The sequence below is a fragment of the Orbilia oligospora genome, assembly GCF_000225545.1.
Source record: "Orbilia oligospora ATCC 24927 unplaced genomic scaffold scaffold00083, whole genome shotgun sequence".
Lineage (NCBI taxonomy): Eukaryota > Fungi > Ascomycota > Orbiliomycetes > Orbiliales > Orbiliaceae > Orbilia > Orbilia oligospora.
The window spans coordinates 989780-1009529 of record NW_011645640.1 but is presented as its reverse complement, the minus strand read 5'-3'; the positions used below and the strand labels follow the sequence as shown (position 1 = coordinate 1009529).

The 19750-nt window shown below is 43.3% G+C and overlaps 5 protein-coding genes across 5 annotated transcripts; 3 read left to right on the top strand and 2 right to left on the bottom strand.

The window, feature by feature from the left end:
* Positions 1 to 400: 400 nt before the first annotated feature.
* Positions 401 to 2565, top strand: AOL_s00083g291 (uncharacterized protein; the record flags this gene model as incomplete). The annotated part of the gene is made up of 4 exons (XM_011125470.1): positions 401 to 937; positions 1046 to 1178; positions 1319 to 2387; positions 2460 to 2565. The coding sequence occupies 4 exons, from the start codon at positions 401 to 403 to the stop codon at positions 2563 to 2565; spliced, it is 1845 nt and encodes a 614-aa protein (XP_011123772.1).
* Positions 2566 to 6928: 4363 nt separating this feature from the next.
* On the top strand, positions 6929 to 8297 carry AOL_s00083g290 (uncharacterized protein; the record flags this gene model as incomplete). Its single annotated transcript, XM_011125469.1, has 2 exons — positions 6929 to 7068; positions 7196 to 8297. The coding sequence occupies 2 exons, from the start codon at positions 6929 to 6931 to the stop codon at positions 8295 to 8297; spliced, it is 1242 nt and encodes a 413-aa protein (XP_011123771.1).
* Positions 8298 to 13303: 5006 nt separating this feature from the next.
* AOL_s00083g289 (uncharacterized protein) lies at positions 13304 to 14239 on the top strand (the record flags this gene model as incomplete). Its single annotated transcript, XM_011125468.1, has 1 exon — positions 13304 to 14239. The coding sequence occupies one exon, from the start codon at positions 13304 to 13306 to the stop codon at positions 14237 to 14239; it is 936 nt and encodes a 311-aa protein (XP_011123770.1).
* A 159-nt stretch (positions 14240 to 14398) lies between these two features.
* AOL_s00083g288 (uncharacterized protein) lies at positions 14399 to 16557 on the bottom strand (the record flags this gene model as incomplete). Its single annotated transcript, XM_011125467.1, has 7 exons — positions 14399 to 14406; positions 14490 to 14581; positions 14648 to 14753; positions 14815 to 15285; positions 15360 to 15672; positions 15749 to 16137; positions 16218 to 16557. The coding sequence occupies 7 exons, from the start codon at positions 16555 to 16557 to the stop codon at positions 14399 to 14401; spliced, it is 1719 nt and encodes a 572-aa protein (XP_011123769.1).
* A 789-nt stretch (positions 16558 to 17346) lies between these two features.
* On the bottom strand, positions 17347 to 18990 carry AOL_s00083g287 (uncharacterized protein; the record flags this gene model as incomplete). Its single annotated transcript, XM_011125466.1, has 4 exons — positions 17347 to 17916; positions 17974 to 18423; positions 18536 to 18789; positions 18891 to 18990. The coding sequence occupies 4 exons, from the start codon at positions 18988 to 18990 to the stop codon at positions 17347 to 17349; spliced, it is 1374 nt and encodes a 457-aa protein (XP_011123768.1).
* Between the last annotated feature and the right edge of the window lie 760 nt (positions 18991 to 19750).

Below are 19750 nucleotides of genomic sequence, written 5' to 3'. Positions count from 1 at the left end.
ACGCTGCATAATTTGGTCCTTGTTTTACCTTTCTTTCTTTCTTCCTTTCCTTCTTCCTTTCTTTCTTTCTTCTCCCTTCTTCCCTACTCATCCCATCCATCATCCCATCCTGTCCCCCTAACTACTTACTCTTCTTCTTCCCTTCTTAACTAATCTTCCTTCAATTCTTCCCTCCCCCGTTTAAAGTATCTACCACACCATCACCCACACCCTTTTTTACCCTTCTTTTCCAAACCCGCTAATTTTCTTATTCCCTGTGCTTCCCTTATTCAGGCTTGTCCTTCGTTCACACACACACACAGAAACACACACACACACAGAAACACACACACCCCTTTACATATATGAGCTAGACCTTCCTGCAAGATAGCCTCCATCTCAGCTCTTGCTTCTTCCAAACATGGCTACCGCGAACGTCAAGAAACAGCCACCCACCCCCACAACGTCTAGCCCTGCCCGATCTTATAAACCTCCGGGTGCTGCCCGTTCCTCTATTCCTTCCGTCAGATCAAATACCCCTTCCAAGGAAAGAGATACCATCCATCATTCTACTACCGATAAGAAACCCGGAACTCCTACTACTACTTCACCTGCTACCAGGACTGGTAGTCCCTTCAGCGCTAAAGCTGTTGCTCGACGATCAACCATCATTACTTCTCCGACATCCGACCTTACCGATTCACAACTAGAGAACGCTGTAGCGATGGAAGACCTTAAGAAGAAGGTTGCAGAGACCGAAGCGAAGAACTTGGCTATGGAGGAAGACTTTGCGAAACAAATCAAGGCTTTGCAGGCAAGGATTGATGAAGCTTCAGCCGAACAGAGCAAACTCGAGGATCAGCTCGCCGGTAGGACCGATGCTGCCGAAACTCTCGAAAACGACCTCAAGGAACTACAACGTGCGAAGAGAGATCAGGAGAAGCTATTCGAAGCTGAGGTATGTCCCTACTCCTAATCGTTCTCGCCTTTCTTTCCCTTTTACACTATCGGTGCTTTGCTCTGTTGTGCTGTGCTGTTCTGTTCTAACGGAAGCTCCCTAACTTAGCGAACTGCCTTCATGACCGAAAAGGACGAAATGTCCGAGAAAGAGGAGGCGCAGACTCAAATCATTCAGCGACTCAAGCAAGCATTGAACTCGAGAGATAAACCTTCCTCTGACGTTCCGGATACTGTCGAAGGTGAGTTCTTTTTTTTTTTTTTTTTTCCCCTTCCCCTCTAATTTTTTTTCCCCTTCCAAACCTTCTTTTTCGTCGTCCTGTTTTTCTATTCGCCGAAACCCGGCTGCTGGTAGATCACGTGCCTAATTCGAACCCCTTAGCTAAAGAAGAAGATGTTCCCATCGTTTCCCCACGATCCACAGGCACAGGACAAAAAGATAAGATAATTGAATCCCTACGAATCGAGCTCGCTGAAGCCCAGACCCGATTTTCGGAAGCTTTGAAGCTCGAGGAACGCAAGTTCCAGGATGCCACCGACCAGCTTGCCGAGTTGCGTAAGAGCAACGCGAAGCTGCAGGACGAAAATGAGAGCTTCCAGCTCTTGCTTGGACAGGCGACCATGAACGGAGACATTAGGAATGGATTCCTCGGACAACACATCGAGGATTCCGATTCGTCGTCGCAAACCAAGCAGGAAAGCCTCGGCTCTACTCTTGCGGAAGAAATCGAGTCGGCGAGCCAGAAGGAGGAACAAGATGACTACAAGAAGCTTGAGAATGAGATCAAGTCGTTGAAGGATCAGAATAAGGCGATGACATTATATATTAATACTATGATTGAACGCCTGCTGGACTCCAACCAGGAGAACATTCTTGACCGGACCCCGGCCAATGAGAAGGCACTTCCACCGGTCCCACAGGAGAGCCTACCACCAGTCATCCCACAACGATCCAAGTCTATCTTTGTCAAGCGCCCACCAATCCGCGCCAGCATGCCACCACCGCCAAGAAGCACTGGTGTCGAGGAGGATGATATGATCAGCCCAATCACTAGAAGACAGACGATGCACATTACTAGCTCTACTTTCACGCCTGGACATAGGAGGTCACAGTCCGACACAAAGAGCCCTACATCGCCGCCCGCTAACTACAGTTTGGTTAACCCCATGTACCGAATGGACGGAGACAGCAGCCCACCTGCCAAGACAACCTTCTATACCGGCCCGAGATTTGGAAACGGCCCGTTGTCGCCTGGTGCTAGGGGTCCAGCTTCTTCATCGAACTCCTCGGAGAGTGGAGAGGCTACTCCTAGGGATCCCAACGATCCTAACCACCACACTTTGAGTGGACAGATGACCGGTAAGACATTGAGGCCATTGAGGCTCGTTGAAGGCCCCGCGCCACCAAAGCCGTCCACTCCAAGGAATGTTTCTGGGAACCGTACAAGCTGGTAAGTTTTTCTAAAAGAAAAAAATAACAAGTCGTGAATCCTGTGAAGCTTTTGCTAACGAGAGATCAATAGGATGGGTGGATGGTTCAGCAAGGGCGGAGCAGGTGGAGTACCAAATGGAGTTGAGGATCCAGCAAAGCCTTTGACTCCAGCCGCATCGACCAGCAGTGTTGAGTAAAGAATCAGCACCTCGACGACTCTTCGCACCGACTTGAAGTCTGGAAACACATTTACATATTAACGAAGATAACGACCGGAGAACGATATTGAGAATCGAGCAAATTGATTTGCATACCGATTGTATTTTTGCGCCAGAGAAGCGAAACTCCTTGCATGATATTTGTTTCCACGATAGAATACTTTTTTTTATTTTTCATTTTTTGCTTTTATATCTCCCTGCTGTGTTTGATTTTTTATAACTCATACCTTCATACGCTTCTTCTACGACTTAATGGGATATCGTCGGTGGAAAGCTAGCCCTGTTATTTGTACATAAGAGGGGTTTCTGGCGTCTACCAATATTTACTTTTATTATGGACTACTACTACCCTTGTGTTTTTACAATTTCTGTCTGGCTACCACGTTTTCCGCACTTTATATATTTCCTCTTCTTCCTTCTTCTTCTCATTCTCATTCTCCGTCATCACATGTCAGGACTGAGCTTTTTTTTCTTCTCCTTTCGATTCTTGCCGCTCCCTTGCTGTAGAGCTCCGGATTTGTGCTCGTCTTTTCTTGGAACTCGGTGCCGATACATGTACTGTACGATATATTAGTGATAAAGACTACATCTTACATCCTACATTTTTCTTTTCCTTTTTTCCTCATTCTTTTTTCTTTTCTTTTCTTTTCTTTTCTTTTTTCTTTTCTCTTTCTTCTTCCCCCCCCGGTCCTTCTTCAGTCACATTCCGTCTTATACTTGTGTTCGATAGCTAGTTCAATATAGATCATGTATATTTTTCCCTTCCTGCAAAATGTACATTTTAGCAAGTGCTTCACGAGGGGAATCAAAAAAAAAAAATATGAGATCTGATCCGATCCGATCTGAATGAAGGCTGTCACAAAAATGCATTGAAAGATTAAAAAAAAGACATATGTGAGTGAGTACCTAGAACTAGTAGTTATCTCGTCGTCGAATCAGAGAAGGTGTATTATAGATTCCACCGATCTGCATGCAACCTACATATGTTTCATCAAGAACCATCAATTGAATATTTTCGGGATGCAGACTAGAGCTAGAGGGAGAGAGAGAGCTATAGCTAGAGATGGATGAGCGGATTGGATGAGATATCGATATGTTCCATGTTGACAGGTCCTTTTTTGTTCTTCTTTTTTTTCCTCCACCCCTGGACTCGGCTGGGTAGCTATCTAAGTCTTCTAGCTAAGGACATGTACATGCTAGCGAGCTATTGGGAGAAAGCCGAAAGGATGGGATGTCTTAGTAGGCATTAATGCATCTGAATGAATGAAATTTCTGGCTTGTGATATCGAAAAGTAATTTAGAGCTAGTTTGATGTTACGATGTTAGCTAAGTCAGCTAAACTGGAGGATTAGACGCGGGCCGGACCATGCATTAGTCTTTTTCTCATTTGTAGATTTTTGTTTTTTAATGCATGACAAGTCATTTACTCCTCTTTTTTTTTATACTCTCATTATGATTTTATTGATATATTTTTTTAGCTCGTGATCAAGAAGAAAAAAACGGGACACAGCCCATGGGGAGTGATGTAGACGGGGAAGTTAGAACTTCGGTAGAAAGCAGGGAAGCTTAGCTTAGCCAGGCAGCTTAGCTACCGATTGCAAGCTATAGCTATATCGGAACTAAGAAGAAGAAGAGGAGAAAGAAAAGAAAAGAAAAGGAAAAAGGTTTTTGTCTTCTCTTCACAGTGCATCAATAGGTATGCAGGAAATGGATCAACCGAAATTCCTGATACTACTAATACACTATACTATACTATACTATACTATACTGCGGGGTTAAGAAGAGAAAAGGTCATCGGATGATGAATTGGGGGGAAGAGGGGATATCCACGCGATGGGGGTATATTCGAATCGAACTTCTAAAAGGAACAAAAAAAAGCTGGAGGAGATGAGATGATAGTATTAATTAATTAATACCAGAAGCAGGTTAATTAAGTGCATCGCACTATTTTTTTAAAAATTTTTATTCAATCATGAGGGGGGTGGTATCTGTTGTCGATGGAATGTTCAAATAAAAGTCATGGTATTGTCGGCTGGTTTTGTTTGACAAATGGAGCTAAAGAGCATGTAAGGTTAACAGGTGACCCCGCCCAATGAGCATTGATTGATTGATGGGTAAGAAGGAAGACATGACATGTGGGGACCCGGATCACGTTTTTTGTTTCTTAGAGATGAGGTCTGGTGATTTGATTTGATTCGATGGATTGATTGGTGCCTGCTATTTTTTTTTTTATGCAAGGTTGCACTTGAAGCAAAAAAGTCCATCGTACATATCATGCGGCGCGAAAAGGTTTTTTTTTTCCTTGAGGGAGGGAGGGGTGGGAAGAGAGAAAAAATATGAATCTTGCATGATAGATTAACATACATGCGTCTACAGAGGAATTTAATATTTTATGATCGTATACATGTCTACGTTCTTGTCCATGGTGCTTACTTCTGAAGCTCTAGATACTTAGATCTAGATCTGACTTGTGAATATACTGTATTGGTGGATATAGATTAGTCAGCACAGGGGAGGGAAAAGAATGGACATGCCGAGTTAAGGGGGTCCCGGTTGCAATTGAGCGATATTAATTAAATCTTCCGTCTTCGATCTTTTGTAATATCTAAGTTATTACTATCTGAATCTGGAGATATCCATTCGCACGGACTAATTAATTATATTTAAAATGTCTGTCGGCGTGTTAAATCTAAATCTAAATTTAAATTTAAACTGAGAGCGGGAGGTTCCAGGGCCTGAAGAGCATGACGACAACCGCCCGTTTCCAGTCAACCTGACTAGATTCTTTCCGTCGCCACTTTCGATCCTGATCCTGATCCTTTCCTCGTCATGATAGTTAGTGATATCTACTACTTATCTATCATTAGAGGTATCGACATATCGACATCGATACGTCTATGGGTTGTTAGTATCTATACTTTACAGGTATGCGCGTCTTCCTCTCCCCCCCCTGAACACTACATATACATGCATCCACCTACATACATCCATCCTCCGATGCTGCCGGGCTTGTCTTAAGCTTGCGGTTTCGTACCACGATAAAAGCAAAGCAAAGCAAGGCAAGGCAAGGCTAGCGACTTGGGTACATAGCCAACCTGCAGGAGAGAAAACCGGTCTAACTGCTTAAGCTAGTCGAGGTCGGCCAACTGGCAGTCGAGCTTGTCCACCAGGTGCCGCAGCCTACCTGCATCTCCACTTCACATCCTCCTCCTCGTCCTCCTCCGTTGTTTTATATTATCATCCCCCAGATCAGAGACTATCCTCTTCGGGAGAACCCTGACTACATCGTGCGTTGGCACCTCCACGTCAGGCTACCTTCCTTTCCTTCGGCTTTCCTTTCAGTTGGTTCTTTTTTGCTCTCTTTCTAGTTCGTTATCGTCGTGCTACCACTCGTTTCTGAACCGAACCTCCCATTCCCTCGCGGATCTAGTCCGCTGCAAGAACGGAGAATCTGGTAGCTGGGCGTACATACGAAGTGGAGTTATCCGTTAGTAGACTCCAATGTTAATGCTATGCTAATGCTGTGGTTCGTTTGGCATTAACCCGATCTTTCTTGAATTAGCATAAACCTCATACGACCTCTGATATTTCCCAGCCTCGATATCCGTTTCAAAAGTTACTAACTATGCGGCGGTGAAAGAAATTTATCTATCTATCTATCTTTCTATTCTATTCTAGCCTCCGACTTTTGAGTTTCTGCTTCCTGCTGCACGGTCTGTTATAGCTTGCAGCAAGCATTCCATCAGCCATTCTTGTTCATCCCGGCTCGCCTATTCGTTTACCCTGCTGCGGTTGTGCTTCTTCTGCTTCTGCTTCTTCTTCCTCTCCTCTCAAATCCTCATAATTGCCTTGCACTCTCCTCTTCCTTCTTGCTTTTCTTCCCACCCCTCCCTGCCTTTTATACCCCCAAACCCCTCGTGGCCATCAATCTTGGACCTCCCGGACTTTTTTCTTTTCTTTTAAACTTCCCTTTTCTTTCCTATTTTTGTCAAAAAGAGGGGTAGTTCAAGGTCAATCAGTTTTCCATATTTTTCCCTTTGGTTTAATTTAACGCCCGTGCATGCCCTCTCAGCTCCTCTTCCTCCTCTCTCGCTCCATTTTCAACAACCAACGACACATCGTTAATCACTCTCCAATCAATTACTCTTGATATCACTTCCGTTTTTAGAACCGGATCCGACGGACCAAAAAAAAAAGGATATCAAATTTATTTTCGCTGGTTGTTTCTGGCAACTACGCACGATTAGATCCGACTATATCTGATAGCTTACGGATAGCTATAAGATCTTGTTGGGAGGGAGCTGTTTTTGAAAGCAGGTTCATCAGCTAGCCGCCGACAAAAATGGAGATGATGATGGAGCATATCGATTGGGAAACACCACGGGACGAGTTGCTGGACCAGCTCTCCAACCTCCTCACCGAATTACAAAACCATGAAGAGGGGTTATTAGGGACTTTTGATTTATTAGATAATCTTGATGGGTATGCTTTCCTCCATTTTTTTTTTTTTTTTTTCTAAAAAAAATACACACTCATTCCGATGTCATGTCATTTTTCTCTCCTTCTTCTGAATATTTCGTACTAATATCATTATTACTTTGCGATGCAGAACACGACGAGCCATCGACCGTCTATCAGCCGTCATAACAGACAAATTCACAAACCCTTCATCGATAGAATACTTCTCACCAGCTGTAACACGTCCCCTTTCGACATCGACAGATGTCTCCAACTCCTCATCCGAGCAGTCATATGAATCCCACGAATCCCATCTGACACAACTCTCCTCACCGACAACCCTCATCTCCGACTATGACGACGACATCAACCATCGTCGGCGACTTCTCGACGAAGATGAAGAACTTTTGTTGGCTAGAGCGGCTGCCGGCATAGCCGGTTTAGATGAGGACGAAGATGAAGATGATCAAGACCAAGACGAACGTCTTGAGCGTCTCTCCTTCCTCCTCTCCAGCGTCTTAAAAGAAGCGAACGACGCAATAAAGGACTATGAAGTCATTAGCGAAGATCCAGAGGAAGAAGCGCAAGCGGAAATCGTAGCCGAAGAAGCGGAGGTTAGCGAAATACGTTCCGAACGTGGAGAAGTCACCACGCGTTGTTCGTCCAGATTATCGACTTCGACTTCTACGCTCATGATTGAAGAACTCCAACCTGGTCTGAGATCTGCGGCACCCAGTCGGAAGGTGTCGATGTATGAGATGCCGAGTTTGGTGAGCCAGGAGACTACCAGGCCTATGTTACAGGATCCACCTACCGCACCACCTACACCTCCACCGGTAGAAGAAGAAGGAGAAGGATATAGAGGGGAATTATTACCATCGCCGGACCATCTTTCCGTATCATCTCTTACATCATCAGCGGAAACAATTATTCCAATTTGTCATACTCCAAAACCCGAGGTAATCATCACAACAACAGATTTCGACGATGAATCTCAAGAGCCAGTTGATGGGGAAGTTAAGAGAGATGTCATCGCCGAGATATTTGGGGATGATCAGCAGGAACTCAGTCTTGACTATCTCCTCGGGGATTACCTTAACGAGGTGATCATGGATGTTAGGAGGAATGAGTTCGTCGGGGCACGGTTCTGGATCTTCTTGATTTCCGTTATGGGAATGTGGACTTGGATGTTTATCACGGATATGGTCAATAACTTCATTGGCAATCTCGCTTGTGCTTGTCGGTCAGGTTAGAGTGATTTTTGAGTACGCTGATACCATTTTCCTTTTGCTGGTCGGGAATTGACAGCGAGTTTTTTTTTATTTCGATTTTCTTATATCTCTCTTCTCACTTTTTTCACAAAGGGTTTTACGGGGGGTTGTTTGATATTTTATTATATATCCATCATTGTCATTCGGCTTCATGGTCGTCGATACCGGCATTTTTCATTTGTTTTCTTCCTTTTGTCTTTTTGTTTTTTGAAATAACAAAAACTTCTGGCGTTGAAGGGAATAGCGAGGGTCATGATCTCTTTTTTTTTGTTTCGCTTTATTCATCTTTTCTTGATATCTTTTGTCATATCGTACCCAGATATAGATATTCTTGTTCCATTTGTCTTTTTTTCTCTTTCTTGTTTCTTTTGTATCTCATCAGATCTCTTCTCACAACCTTTTTTTTGCTTTCTTGTTCTATATACCATCAAAAACAGCTTACAGATAAGCTGAAGTCTTTTTTCTCTCCCCTTATCGCCTTTCCTGCATCTTCATACCATTTTCATTTACATTTTTACCCTAAAAAAACATCAATTCCAGACTGAAGCGGAACATTTAACATTATTGTCTTTTTTTTTTTTTTTTCCTTCCCAGCCCCTTAACTTAGATCGAGGGAGGGAGGGAGGGAACCATACATTTGTGATTTTGCAATATAGTCACAATAGTTCATCATCAACATACATTTTTTTCTTCACATTATACTATACCATACCATTCTCGCTTTTCATTTTCATTTCATTTCATCTTTTTTTGATTGTTCGATTGTAGGACGGTGTGTGCGTGTGTGTGTGTGATGTTTGAATAGAACAGGCGTGTGTTTTTTTTTTTTTTCAAAGTCAGCATGCAGATTGCATATTGAGCGCGATCCAGTCTCGTAAGCACGAGCCAACCAGTTAAGGATAGTTTTTTTAGAAAAGGAATTTTAGCTTCAATCAAAAGAACCTGCAGGTTTCCCCCCAATCGAGCGAATAACTTACTTTAACACCTATGCATACTGGATACATACATACATACATACATATCCATCTAGCATACATACATACATACACGCATGCATGCATGAGTTGTCCTATAGCTAGATCACTTTGTACAAGTAAGTAAGTAGGTAAGTAAGTAAGTAAGTAATTGTCGGGCCTTACACCACCGGAGGAATGTTGAAGATGTTTAAAATTAAAAACGATATTATTCGAGGTATGTATGTGATTTTTTTTTGGTTGATTGGCGGATCTTAAGATCTTGCAGGGTTGACTCTTGCGGACGGGGATTTATGGATTTGGAGTATAGTAGACTTGTACATTGTATACATTGTAGACGCATGATGCGACGTAGGTTTTTGGGGAATGTATATATGTGTTATTGCATTATATTAGTAATGAATCGAGATCTCTTATATGTATATACATACCTAGGTATACACGATGGTTTGGCTACGTGGTAGCTTGGATCTCTTCCTTGGGTATGATACGTATACTAAGTTTTTTTAAATTTTGGGGACGCTAGTGACGTTGGGGGGTGGTTTGAAGTTTTATAATTATAATTAATATTGATCTTGAGATCGTTGCTAAAGATTCTTGGAGGGTAGAGAAGGATGGGGATTATGTCTATTATCGACGGATTTTTTAATATAACTTGTGTAATAGACGGGTCGAAATGATCTTAAGAAGCGATAGTATAGTGCTTTTAGTTTTGTGGTATATAACTGGTATTTTCGAGTTAGCTTAGTGGCGGTCAATCTTATGTGCTTACTATAGCGGAAAGGGGTGTATTTCGAATGCCAGTGCAATATCAATCATGTATAAGAAATATATAGCTTTAGGTATCATTCCAATGCGTATTAAAGGCTAAAAATACCAATTTAGGTCGGTAGTATTATGATTAATCATATCAATACCGTAGTCCCGTTGTGATAGTATCACACCATTTATTGGTGTAGTAAAAGGTACGCATTACTTGATCCCTCTTGTCTAGGAGATTATCGATACCGAATTGGTAGTTTCTTTCGAATAAATGGGTAGAAGATACAATGCAAAGTGGCATTTATAAGTGTATTCCCCAGGTGAATTCGAATACGGTTTCGTATCTTCTCTCAAATGAAGTCATCAGATGAGAATGATAAGCTCGAAATCGCCCGACACGATATGGGATTTTCGTAGTAGACTTAGAGCTTAGAGGCTTCGAGAAGGAGGATCTACCGATTAGAAACGGTGAGAATTATACCTTAAATACGTCCTTATAATAACAGGGATTGCTCGCCTTATCAAGACGCTAATAACCCTTGTCTAGCTAATACCCATTTCCACCAAAGTTAAAAGGCTGGATGTGTTGCGTGTTGACCTTGTTGCAAACCCAAAAGAGGCATAATGACGTCACAATTGATTTCAAGAGCGCAGACCAGGAAACGCCCGAAAATCAGAGCTGTGGAAAGAGAAAGAAAAAAAAAAACAAAAACAAAAAAACACTTGCAAAGTTGGGTTCATATGATGTTACGTAGTATATACACAACTGTAAGTTTCCTTTTGATACCGTAATGATGATGTATTGAGTCCCTTTAAGCATGTACACAGAGAAAGAAAGAAAGAAAGGACAAAAAGCCTGTATATGATAGCAACAAAGTCGGCGTTATGAGAAGTATATAATCAACACTGGTTCCCTTTTTCTCACGTAAATATTTACTTTGAATTATAAAATTATAATTATATTCTATATGACATAGCTGTCGAGACCTTTACATCCTTCACCATCACACAGCTTGAATTCAACCCTGCTATTCCATCTACTAGCTACTTCATCAAAACATCCACCCCTACAACTGCAACTGCAACTCAGCTCAGAAACAAGCGCAAGCTCTAAAATCAAAAAAAAGATACACTTCGAATACCTCCAACCTCTACAAATTTCAAAATGGGTGCTGTGGTTAGCTGTGTAAGATAAACAAACCCCTCGAATTCAACCAATCCATGTCTATATCTGTTCGATAAGCTTTTGCTAACCAAAGAACCCGTCTCGTTTAGATCGCTGACGCTCTCCGAGCTATCGGACGTGCCATTATGACCGTTATATCCGCTATCGGACGTGCCATTACCGCCGTCGTCAATGGTAAGCTTGCATTTTTTTTTACATAATTCGATTTTACCTCTTTCTCCCCGGACGGGACAGTTTGCTAACTTTCTTATCTCCAGGAATCGTCGATTTCCTCATGATCATTATCAGCTGCCTTACTTGCAATAGGGCTGGACGTCGACACCGTCGTGGAACATCGAGGTCAACGGTCTAACCCCACCACATATGGGAGACTAGCGTCGAAGATTTGAAGTGTTCGGGTTGATATGATAGATCACTTTTTTGATCATTTTTTCCCTTCTAAATCCATATGCAACTTGCACTTCGCTTTGACGATTGGAACTTCCGTTTGTGGTGGGTTGTGGTGGTGATGGTAGATTACTCCATTGTACCGCCGTTTTATTCACCTTTGTTTCCGTAATTCTTTTTTTTCTTTTTTACGTTTCACGACACTGCCTTTGCTACATAAACTTGGGTCATTAGCTTCTACAGCTTCGTTTTCTGGCCTTCTGCTTTTTTTCCTTTTTCGTTTTATTGCTCAAACTGGGGTAATTCAATTGCCCTAGATTTGAGAATTGAAAAAAGCAAGCAGACTGGGATACATCGAGGTTCTTCTTCCCCCCTCTTCTAAATTCTTCATCTTCTGCGTTTTCCCTGGTTGTGTAGCCTTTTTCTTTCTTTTCTTTTCCTTTACTGTTTCATATACCCTACACGCAATTATGTCTCTCTTCACTTTTTTTAATCATGAGTGCTTCAAGAGGTTTTTTTCTAAAGCTATGACAAACATACGTATAAACACAATGATGACTTTCTTTATTGATTATACTATTATCATCCCCGTGATATGATATGTTTAAGGCCATGGGGATTTAGACTAAGCAACGAGAATGTCTTTTGACAAATGAGACCTTTTTACGATTGAGTAAAATAGAGCTACATTACAAAAAAAACAAAAAAGTTACATGCCACCGGTTATGCATGGAGCTTCGAGCAGGATAGAGGGGAGCTAGGGAGCTTAGAGAGGAGATTGTCAATCAACAACACAATTCTCTTGTTGTATTTATTAGCTATGACGGAGATTGGCACGGAATTAGGTCCAGTTGATACCTTCTGGAGATCCGAAATCCGAAAGCCGTTCCCGGACTTACAGGAACTGGTTGTCTTTCTTAGTCTTTTTTTTTCCACGTTAAATGTTACCTAACATTTTTAATTTTTTAACCGATTGATATGTGTGTGTTTTTTCTATGATATGGGTGTCTCTCTTTTTCTTTTTCTTTTTCTTTTTCTCTCTTACATAAAGATGGGAGTTTCCCTGGGGCGCGGATTAGAAATGAAACAATTTGATGGACATAGGGGATTCTGAACGGATTTGTGTTTTTTCAACCATACCGTCGGCTTTTCCGGGTCTATATTGATGTTTACCATTTAATCTGGCTGCTTTGGACGGTCAAACGGTCTGGGGCTTTTATTGTTATTATTATTATTATATCTTATCATTTTATCACTTTATTATACTACTTTATTATTATTACTGAGATTGGATTCGATTGGCATTTTTCTTTTAGGTTTACTACTATACTACTACTTTTTTCTTTATATTATATATTTGGATACGACTTCGACTTAACTGCTAAATCGATTTGGCATTAACCGAGCCGACGGGTACTACGACGACATTGCAATAGTCTGGGGGGAGGGTTATTCGAAATCAACTTCTTTTGAGATCTGGATCATCTTCAATTCGATTTGAGATATCGATAATCATTTTTAAGCTGCAACCTTCAATTCAGATATTACTAGCTAGCTGGTTACCTGTCTAGCTTATCATACAAAAGAGGGACATACGCACATAACATAAGGGAGCAGGATTCCACTTCCATCTTTTCAAGAAAAGAAAAGAAAGGAAGAAAGAAAGAAAGAAAGAAAGGATGACAGTCTACCGCTGCCCCTCAATCCTAGTAATTGGCCACGGCGAACTCGGCCTCTCAATCATCGACGCCCTCCACAAAAGCCCCTCGAAACCATCCTTCACCTCCCTCACCGTCCTCGCCCGCCCCCAAACCGTCTCTTCACTCCAAAAATCCGATCCAGAGAAATACTCCCTCCTCCACAAATGGAACGTTCAATGGTTACCCCTCGACATCGAATCATCCACACCGGAAGAACTAAAAGCCGCTTTTAAACCCTTCACTGCGGTTGTTTACGCCTCCGGAATGTTCGCGTCCGCCGGAGTACCTACGAAGGTTACGAAGGCGGTTAGGGATGCTGGGGTTAAGTATTATATACCCTGGCAGTTTGGAGTGGATTATGATGTCGTGGGACCTACCACCGGAGGCGGATTTTTCGCGGAACAGTATTGGATTAGAAAAGTTTTGAGGGATGAATCGGCGGGGATGAAGTGGAATATTATTAGTAATGGGCTTTTTACGAGTTTTGTGTTTTATGAACCATTTGGGATTGTTAATAGGGAAGGAGGGGTTGTGACTGCTCTGGGTGGTTGGGAGAATAAAGTTACTTTGACGGCTGCGGAGGATATTGGGAGGGTTACGGCTGAGGTTTTGTTTGAAAGACTTGCTGGGAAGGGGGAGGATGGGGTGGAGTATATTGTTGGGGAGACGGTGACGTATAAGAAAATTGCTGATGTGATTGAAGAGAAGTTTGGGAGGAAGTTGGAGAGGAAGGTATTGGAGACGAGGAGGTTGAGGGAGGAGTTGGAGAGGGATCCGGAGAATAAGCTTTTGAAGTATCAGTTGGTTTTTGGGGAAGGGGATGGGTGTTTTTGGGAGGTTGAGGGGACGTATAATCAGAGGAAAGGGATTAAGATGTTGTCGTTTTCGGAGTGGATTGATACTCATCGGGTTTAGATTTAGGTTTCACTGTGGGGTTTCTTTGACTTTATTGATTGATGTATTTGTGCTGGTCAATTGCATCTTCTGTTTTTTTTTGATGTTTTAGCATTTCATTGTTTTTTTATTTATTATGTTACATGATGTTCCTCGGAAACGTATGTTGCTTGAGTATGTTTAGAAGCCTATCGTTTTTTTTTTTGGATTAGTGATCGGTTTTCTTTTGGACTAAATGATTAAATGAATTTTGGATATGACGACGACTTACTATGTTCGGTGCTGTCCTTCCCTGTAGAGCTCGTGTTCGAGCTCCCGCTTGCAATTGAAGATAGGATACCGTCCAAATAATTAGCGCCGCTCCTAAAAAACCAGTCAGTTGATAGTCCTAAAGACGCTGTTCTTAGCCGGATAAATAAGGGAAGTTACCATTTCTGATGTGTAAGGACATCACACTTGAGTTCCTTCTCCCTTCTTTGAACCAAATCTACATATGCCAACATGCCGTCTGTCTTGAATCGTCTCGAGAGTTCACCTGCATTTCTATTAGCTAGCTGTCTTTTAGTTTTTTTAAGGATATTTTGAAAAAAACTCACAGGTGATGGTGGCGCCGGAATGAAGTCCTGCGAGCGAGATTAATTGCAGGACAAATCCGCCCTTAGCTAGATCCCAGATGAAATTCCTCAACTTCTCTTCGTTAAAACCTTCACCCAACCAGTTAAAGCTGGGGCTCAAGTTATAAACCATCCATTTCCCTTCATGGATATCCCGAATCTGTTTGGCAAATCCAACGGCTTGGTCGACATCTGGCTTTTTGGTCTCGAGCCAGAGTAGATCGGCGTATGGAGCGAAGGCGAGGGATCTCTTGACGGCGGCTGGAACACCGGCTTTGAAGTGGTAATAACCTTCGCGGGTTCGTGGGATATCCCATGAGTAGAAGATATCGTGTCCCAAAATTGACTTTGTAAGCTTCCTTGCGTCGTAGTTTGACATCTTCGACGCCTTTTCTACGAAAGCGTTGATTTCGCCTTCTAGGATTCCGGATTTCTTCATTTCTTCGCTGACAGCTAGATTTGGTTTCCGTGTGGGTTAGCAATTTCAATATACATTGGCAATGATAAAATAAGCCTCTTTCACGAACCTTCGGTATAGGTCACCAATTTGTGGTCTTGAACCCATTGGAGTTCAGTCTTATTGATATCTTCGGCGCTACGTCCGTTGGCTTCCATTTCGGCAAGAACCTCTGCAAGAGGCTTGGTATCCTTTGTGACACCGAGAACGAATTCATGATCTCTGAAGTCGACGGTGCTCGACAGTAGTTTGCCAGACTCGGAGTCGGTTCTGGCAATAACCAAGTTTTCGGATCCCATCACATCCCATTGGAAACGGGTGGCGAGTAGGCGGTTGATATGTTCTCCAGTTGGGACTAGAACCTTTCCTGAGAGATGGCCGCACTAAATCAAAAGAGATGTAAGTTTTATGTACTGAATTTTTTGAGGGTATGGCTATAAAATAGTACGGCGTATTTACCTTCTTCCCACCATGCATCTGATCTTCAAGATGAATCGCAGCCGCACCATTCTCTGCAAACAACTTCGCTAACTTCATAACAGCGCTGAGCCCACCATGTCCCGTATCAGCATCTGCAATAATGGGTCTCATGTAATCAATATAAGGCGTATTCGCTCTCTGTTCTTGTGTCATGCTTCGTCTCGCATCCCAATGTCTTCGATCATGCAACTGTTGGGCTTTGAATAACCGTTGAACCTGGTTTGGAACTGTATTATAAGGGTAATCACCGAAGTCTGGAGATACTTCGTTCGTTGTGGTTAGGACCGACGAGCAGGCCCAGCCAGAGACGTATAGGATCTCTTGGTTTTCGGCCATTTGTGTCATTTGTACGGGGTCAATTGCGCCCACTATATAGAAAACCCCGGTGTAAGCAAAATGTAACCCTTCACCATTAAGAAATCTAGTGGTTTATTATATATATCCTTACTAGTATGCGCCGGCTTCCCCTCCGCCGCCCTCTCGGTCAACAAACTGAACAACTTCTTCGCCTGATGCGAACTCGGATACGTCTGTGGAAGAGTCCCCCGTTTGCTAACAACGTCCGTAGCCGAATACGTTCGTTTTATACCCTTGAATCTCGGTGACGCCCACCAGTTTTCGACTTCCTCGATGTCTGCTTTGAACCGAGCATCTTCTTCCGCCGCTGTGGGCGCGTGATGCAGCGAAGAGACCATTCGTACGGGATACGAAGCTCTGATCAGTGCGGTTCTTGATCGGACGACCTTCAGCGGCGAGGAGGCGATAGTGGAAATTTTACCCCGGATCATCTTTTTTTTTTTGTTCGGTAGACTTTCACTACTACCTAGGTATTCACTGCGATTATATGATTTATAAGCTACTCTGTGTAGGAGGTTCGAAGAGGATGGATGGATGTATTCGAGGTTGCGGAGTAGGTATGAAGGAAAAAGACTACGACTTACATACGATCTGGAGGGATATGACGATGGTGATAATGATGATGTTATACAGCAGACAGGCTAACCAGAGGCGGAACCTCTCACCATGAAAATAATACTCGAGAGAATTGAGTAAGTAAGTATATATTCTCCTCGGGCTGGGACCTTTAGAAATTAAAATCATGGTACGGCCGGTCCCTCGGCTCGTTAGAGTATAGTTTCGTAGGAGGAAACCGACGGCAGCCGACCAACACATTCCCTTGGCCCGACGGGATCATTAACCGTTCGATATAAGTTAGGTAGGAGGTATGCAGTACTAAGCATGCACGAGGCGAGCTGGAGCAGGTATGAGATCGAGATTTAGATATATGATATTATCAACCTCAAAATAAAAAAAATAAAAATAAAAAAAAAGTTAAAAAACGAAGATAAAAATACAAAAGCACTAGATTACAAGTTTCTTCCCTTTCCCGCTCCGAGATGCCAATGACCAGAAACGAACAAAAAATTGAAAGAAACAAGCCTGCATATGTACCAAAAGAGACCGGCAAAACAGAAAACGAAGATACCTACTTTTCATTGGAAAATCAATCCGTTGGTTTTCCTTAACATAATTATTATCCCAATGGCGATGGTAGACTGTGACAAAGGTTGGGTCTATCAGACTATAAGCCAATATGTACCACCCAGCAGCAAGCCAAGACAGAGTGTCGTTAAGAAACCAGCGCCGACTTTATCACCAGTAGTGGCAGGTCTGTTGGTTTTACCAGTTTGCAGAGAATTGCCCGTACCAGCGCTTGGGTCGCCTGTGCTATTACCACAGGTGTTGGCGGTACACGGCGGGCGATAGCTGGGAGCGAGTAAGTTTTGGAAGATTTCCAGAGCGGACATCTGCTCGCCGACACCGAAATTACCATCCCATTTGGCCTCGACATCGGGGGTCCATCTAGCACCGCAGGTTTGCTTGTCTGTTCCACCGATGCAGCTTCGGGCAGCTCCGGCTGCTGATTGCGAGAGCCAGTCCATGATTTTGGTTCGGGTGAAAGCAGCGACTTGGGTGGTGACCCCCATCCATCTGGCGAGGTATGCCTTGAACGAACGCTGATCGATGTTGCACTTGCCGTAGGGTTCGCAGGCGACTTCGTACATGATCTTTTCGTCTCTGAAATAGACTTTTTGGGCATCGAGGATAGCACCGAGTTCGTCGGCCCAATATCCCGTTCCGTTGGTCTTGATTTCATGTTAGTATTGACTTTGAAAAAGGAATATTGAAAGAGAATGCCTTACAATATTGTACATGAAAGCAGCTCCTGCAAGATAGATACCTCCGTTATACGTCCACTGAATACGATCCATATGCGTACAGTTGGTATCGACGGAGGCACCATCGTAGAATTTGTAGTCGCTGGTTATCAGACCGACTCGCTTGGTCCAGTCGTATGATTTCCTGGCCCAATCGGCGTATGTCTCATTTCCGGTGTACCTTGCGAGACGCGCAGCCAGATGGAAGAAACAGCCGTTTGAAATGGTATTCTTGTAATCGTAACCGTTGTTGAATGAGAAGATTTGCCATCTGAGTCCACCGTTGCAGGTCGCAGAGTCCCACCGGGCAGCTTGGGAGTTGAAAACGGCCTGAGCTAGAGCCAACCACTGAGGAGATGTACCAGGAGGGTTTGGAAACCCTCTCTCAGCAGCCATCATGGCTGCTATTCCCCAAAAAGCTTGATCATCGTTTCCCTATGAATGCAAATCCAATTGAATTTTTTGTGTCAGAAACAGAGTACGCCCGATATTTTTATACGAGAAGGTGTGTAGGTAGGTAGTATGTATGTGCATGTGGTCGACTTACGAGGGACTGGGTTTGATTTGGAGGCATGAAGGCGTTACCGGTTCCAACCTGATGCAACATCCCGTTTGTGACGATCTGATTGAACTGGTCGTCACCGGTATAATACCAATAGTCGATAAGGGCACCGAACATAGCACCACACTCCCACCAGTAGTACGGCTGAGGCAAATTGCCCTGGACCTGGCCGGGTTCGTCGCCATGATAGTATTCTACCAGACCTTCGGCAGCGATTTTGGCAGCAGCCTTTATCGAATCTACAGGATGATTTGGAATCGAGGTGTCAATATGTATACGAAATTCACGAGGCTGATATTGAATCGTGGTGATGGTAAGGGTGAGGATGGACCGGGGGTACCTTTGTCGTTGACGTCTAGTTCAATGGCATTGCAGAAAGTCGAGAGAAGGGTAGGGACTAAGGCCCATCCGACGGCTTTTTTAGTGGGAAAAAACCTCATGGCAGCCGAAAACGCGGCGATTGAGGACGAAACGAGAGAGTGTTTGCGAACGTGGCGAACCTGAAGTTTCCACAGCACCTGTGTTGGCGGAAAGGAGAAAAGAGAACTGGATTTAGTTTTTTGGATGTCGCTGGAAATGAAATGTTTTTGAGGGGGGGATAGGGAAGGGAAAAGGGAAGGCCGGGGTTGCAGGCACTAAGTACCTAAGTACCTAAGTACCTATTGACTGGCTAGCTGACTTACATACAAGAGGCCGAGTTTCTTGTGTATGTTTCTTGTGTATGAATGCCCAGATCTGAACGAGCGAGGGGACAAGACAAGATATCAGATGTCAACGAGAGTGTCCCAGCCAAGTAACTACGATTGCTGCTGCTGCTACTGCTACTGCTACTACCTACTATGTATCAAACGAGGGATTGAATAGAGGATAAAGAGGTAGTAGGTACACAAGCAAGTTGGCTGGCGATGGAGATGATGATAGTGTCAATGATGATAGTGATGATGATGATGATGATGATGCTTGGGACAGGTTAGATTTGACGCGGTGGTAGGTAGCAGGTGGAGAGTAAAGTGGTAGTGGTGGTGGTGGAGAGGTTCCCCTTTCGTGAGACAGGGGCCCTGCAGGAACCGGCCCAGCCAATTGCGGGTACGTTACGTATTCTCCATGTTACATGTTCCCACTTCATGAATATATCCATACTATCAAATCTATCAGTTACAACTTGAAGACAAGGATGTAGCGAGATCAGTCTGAACATCA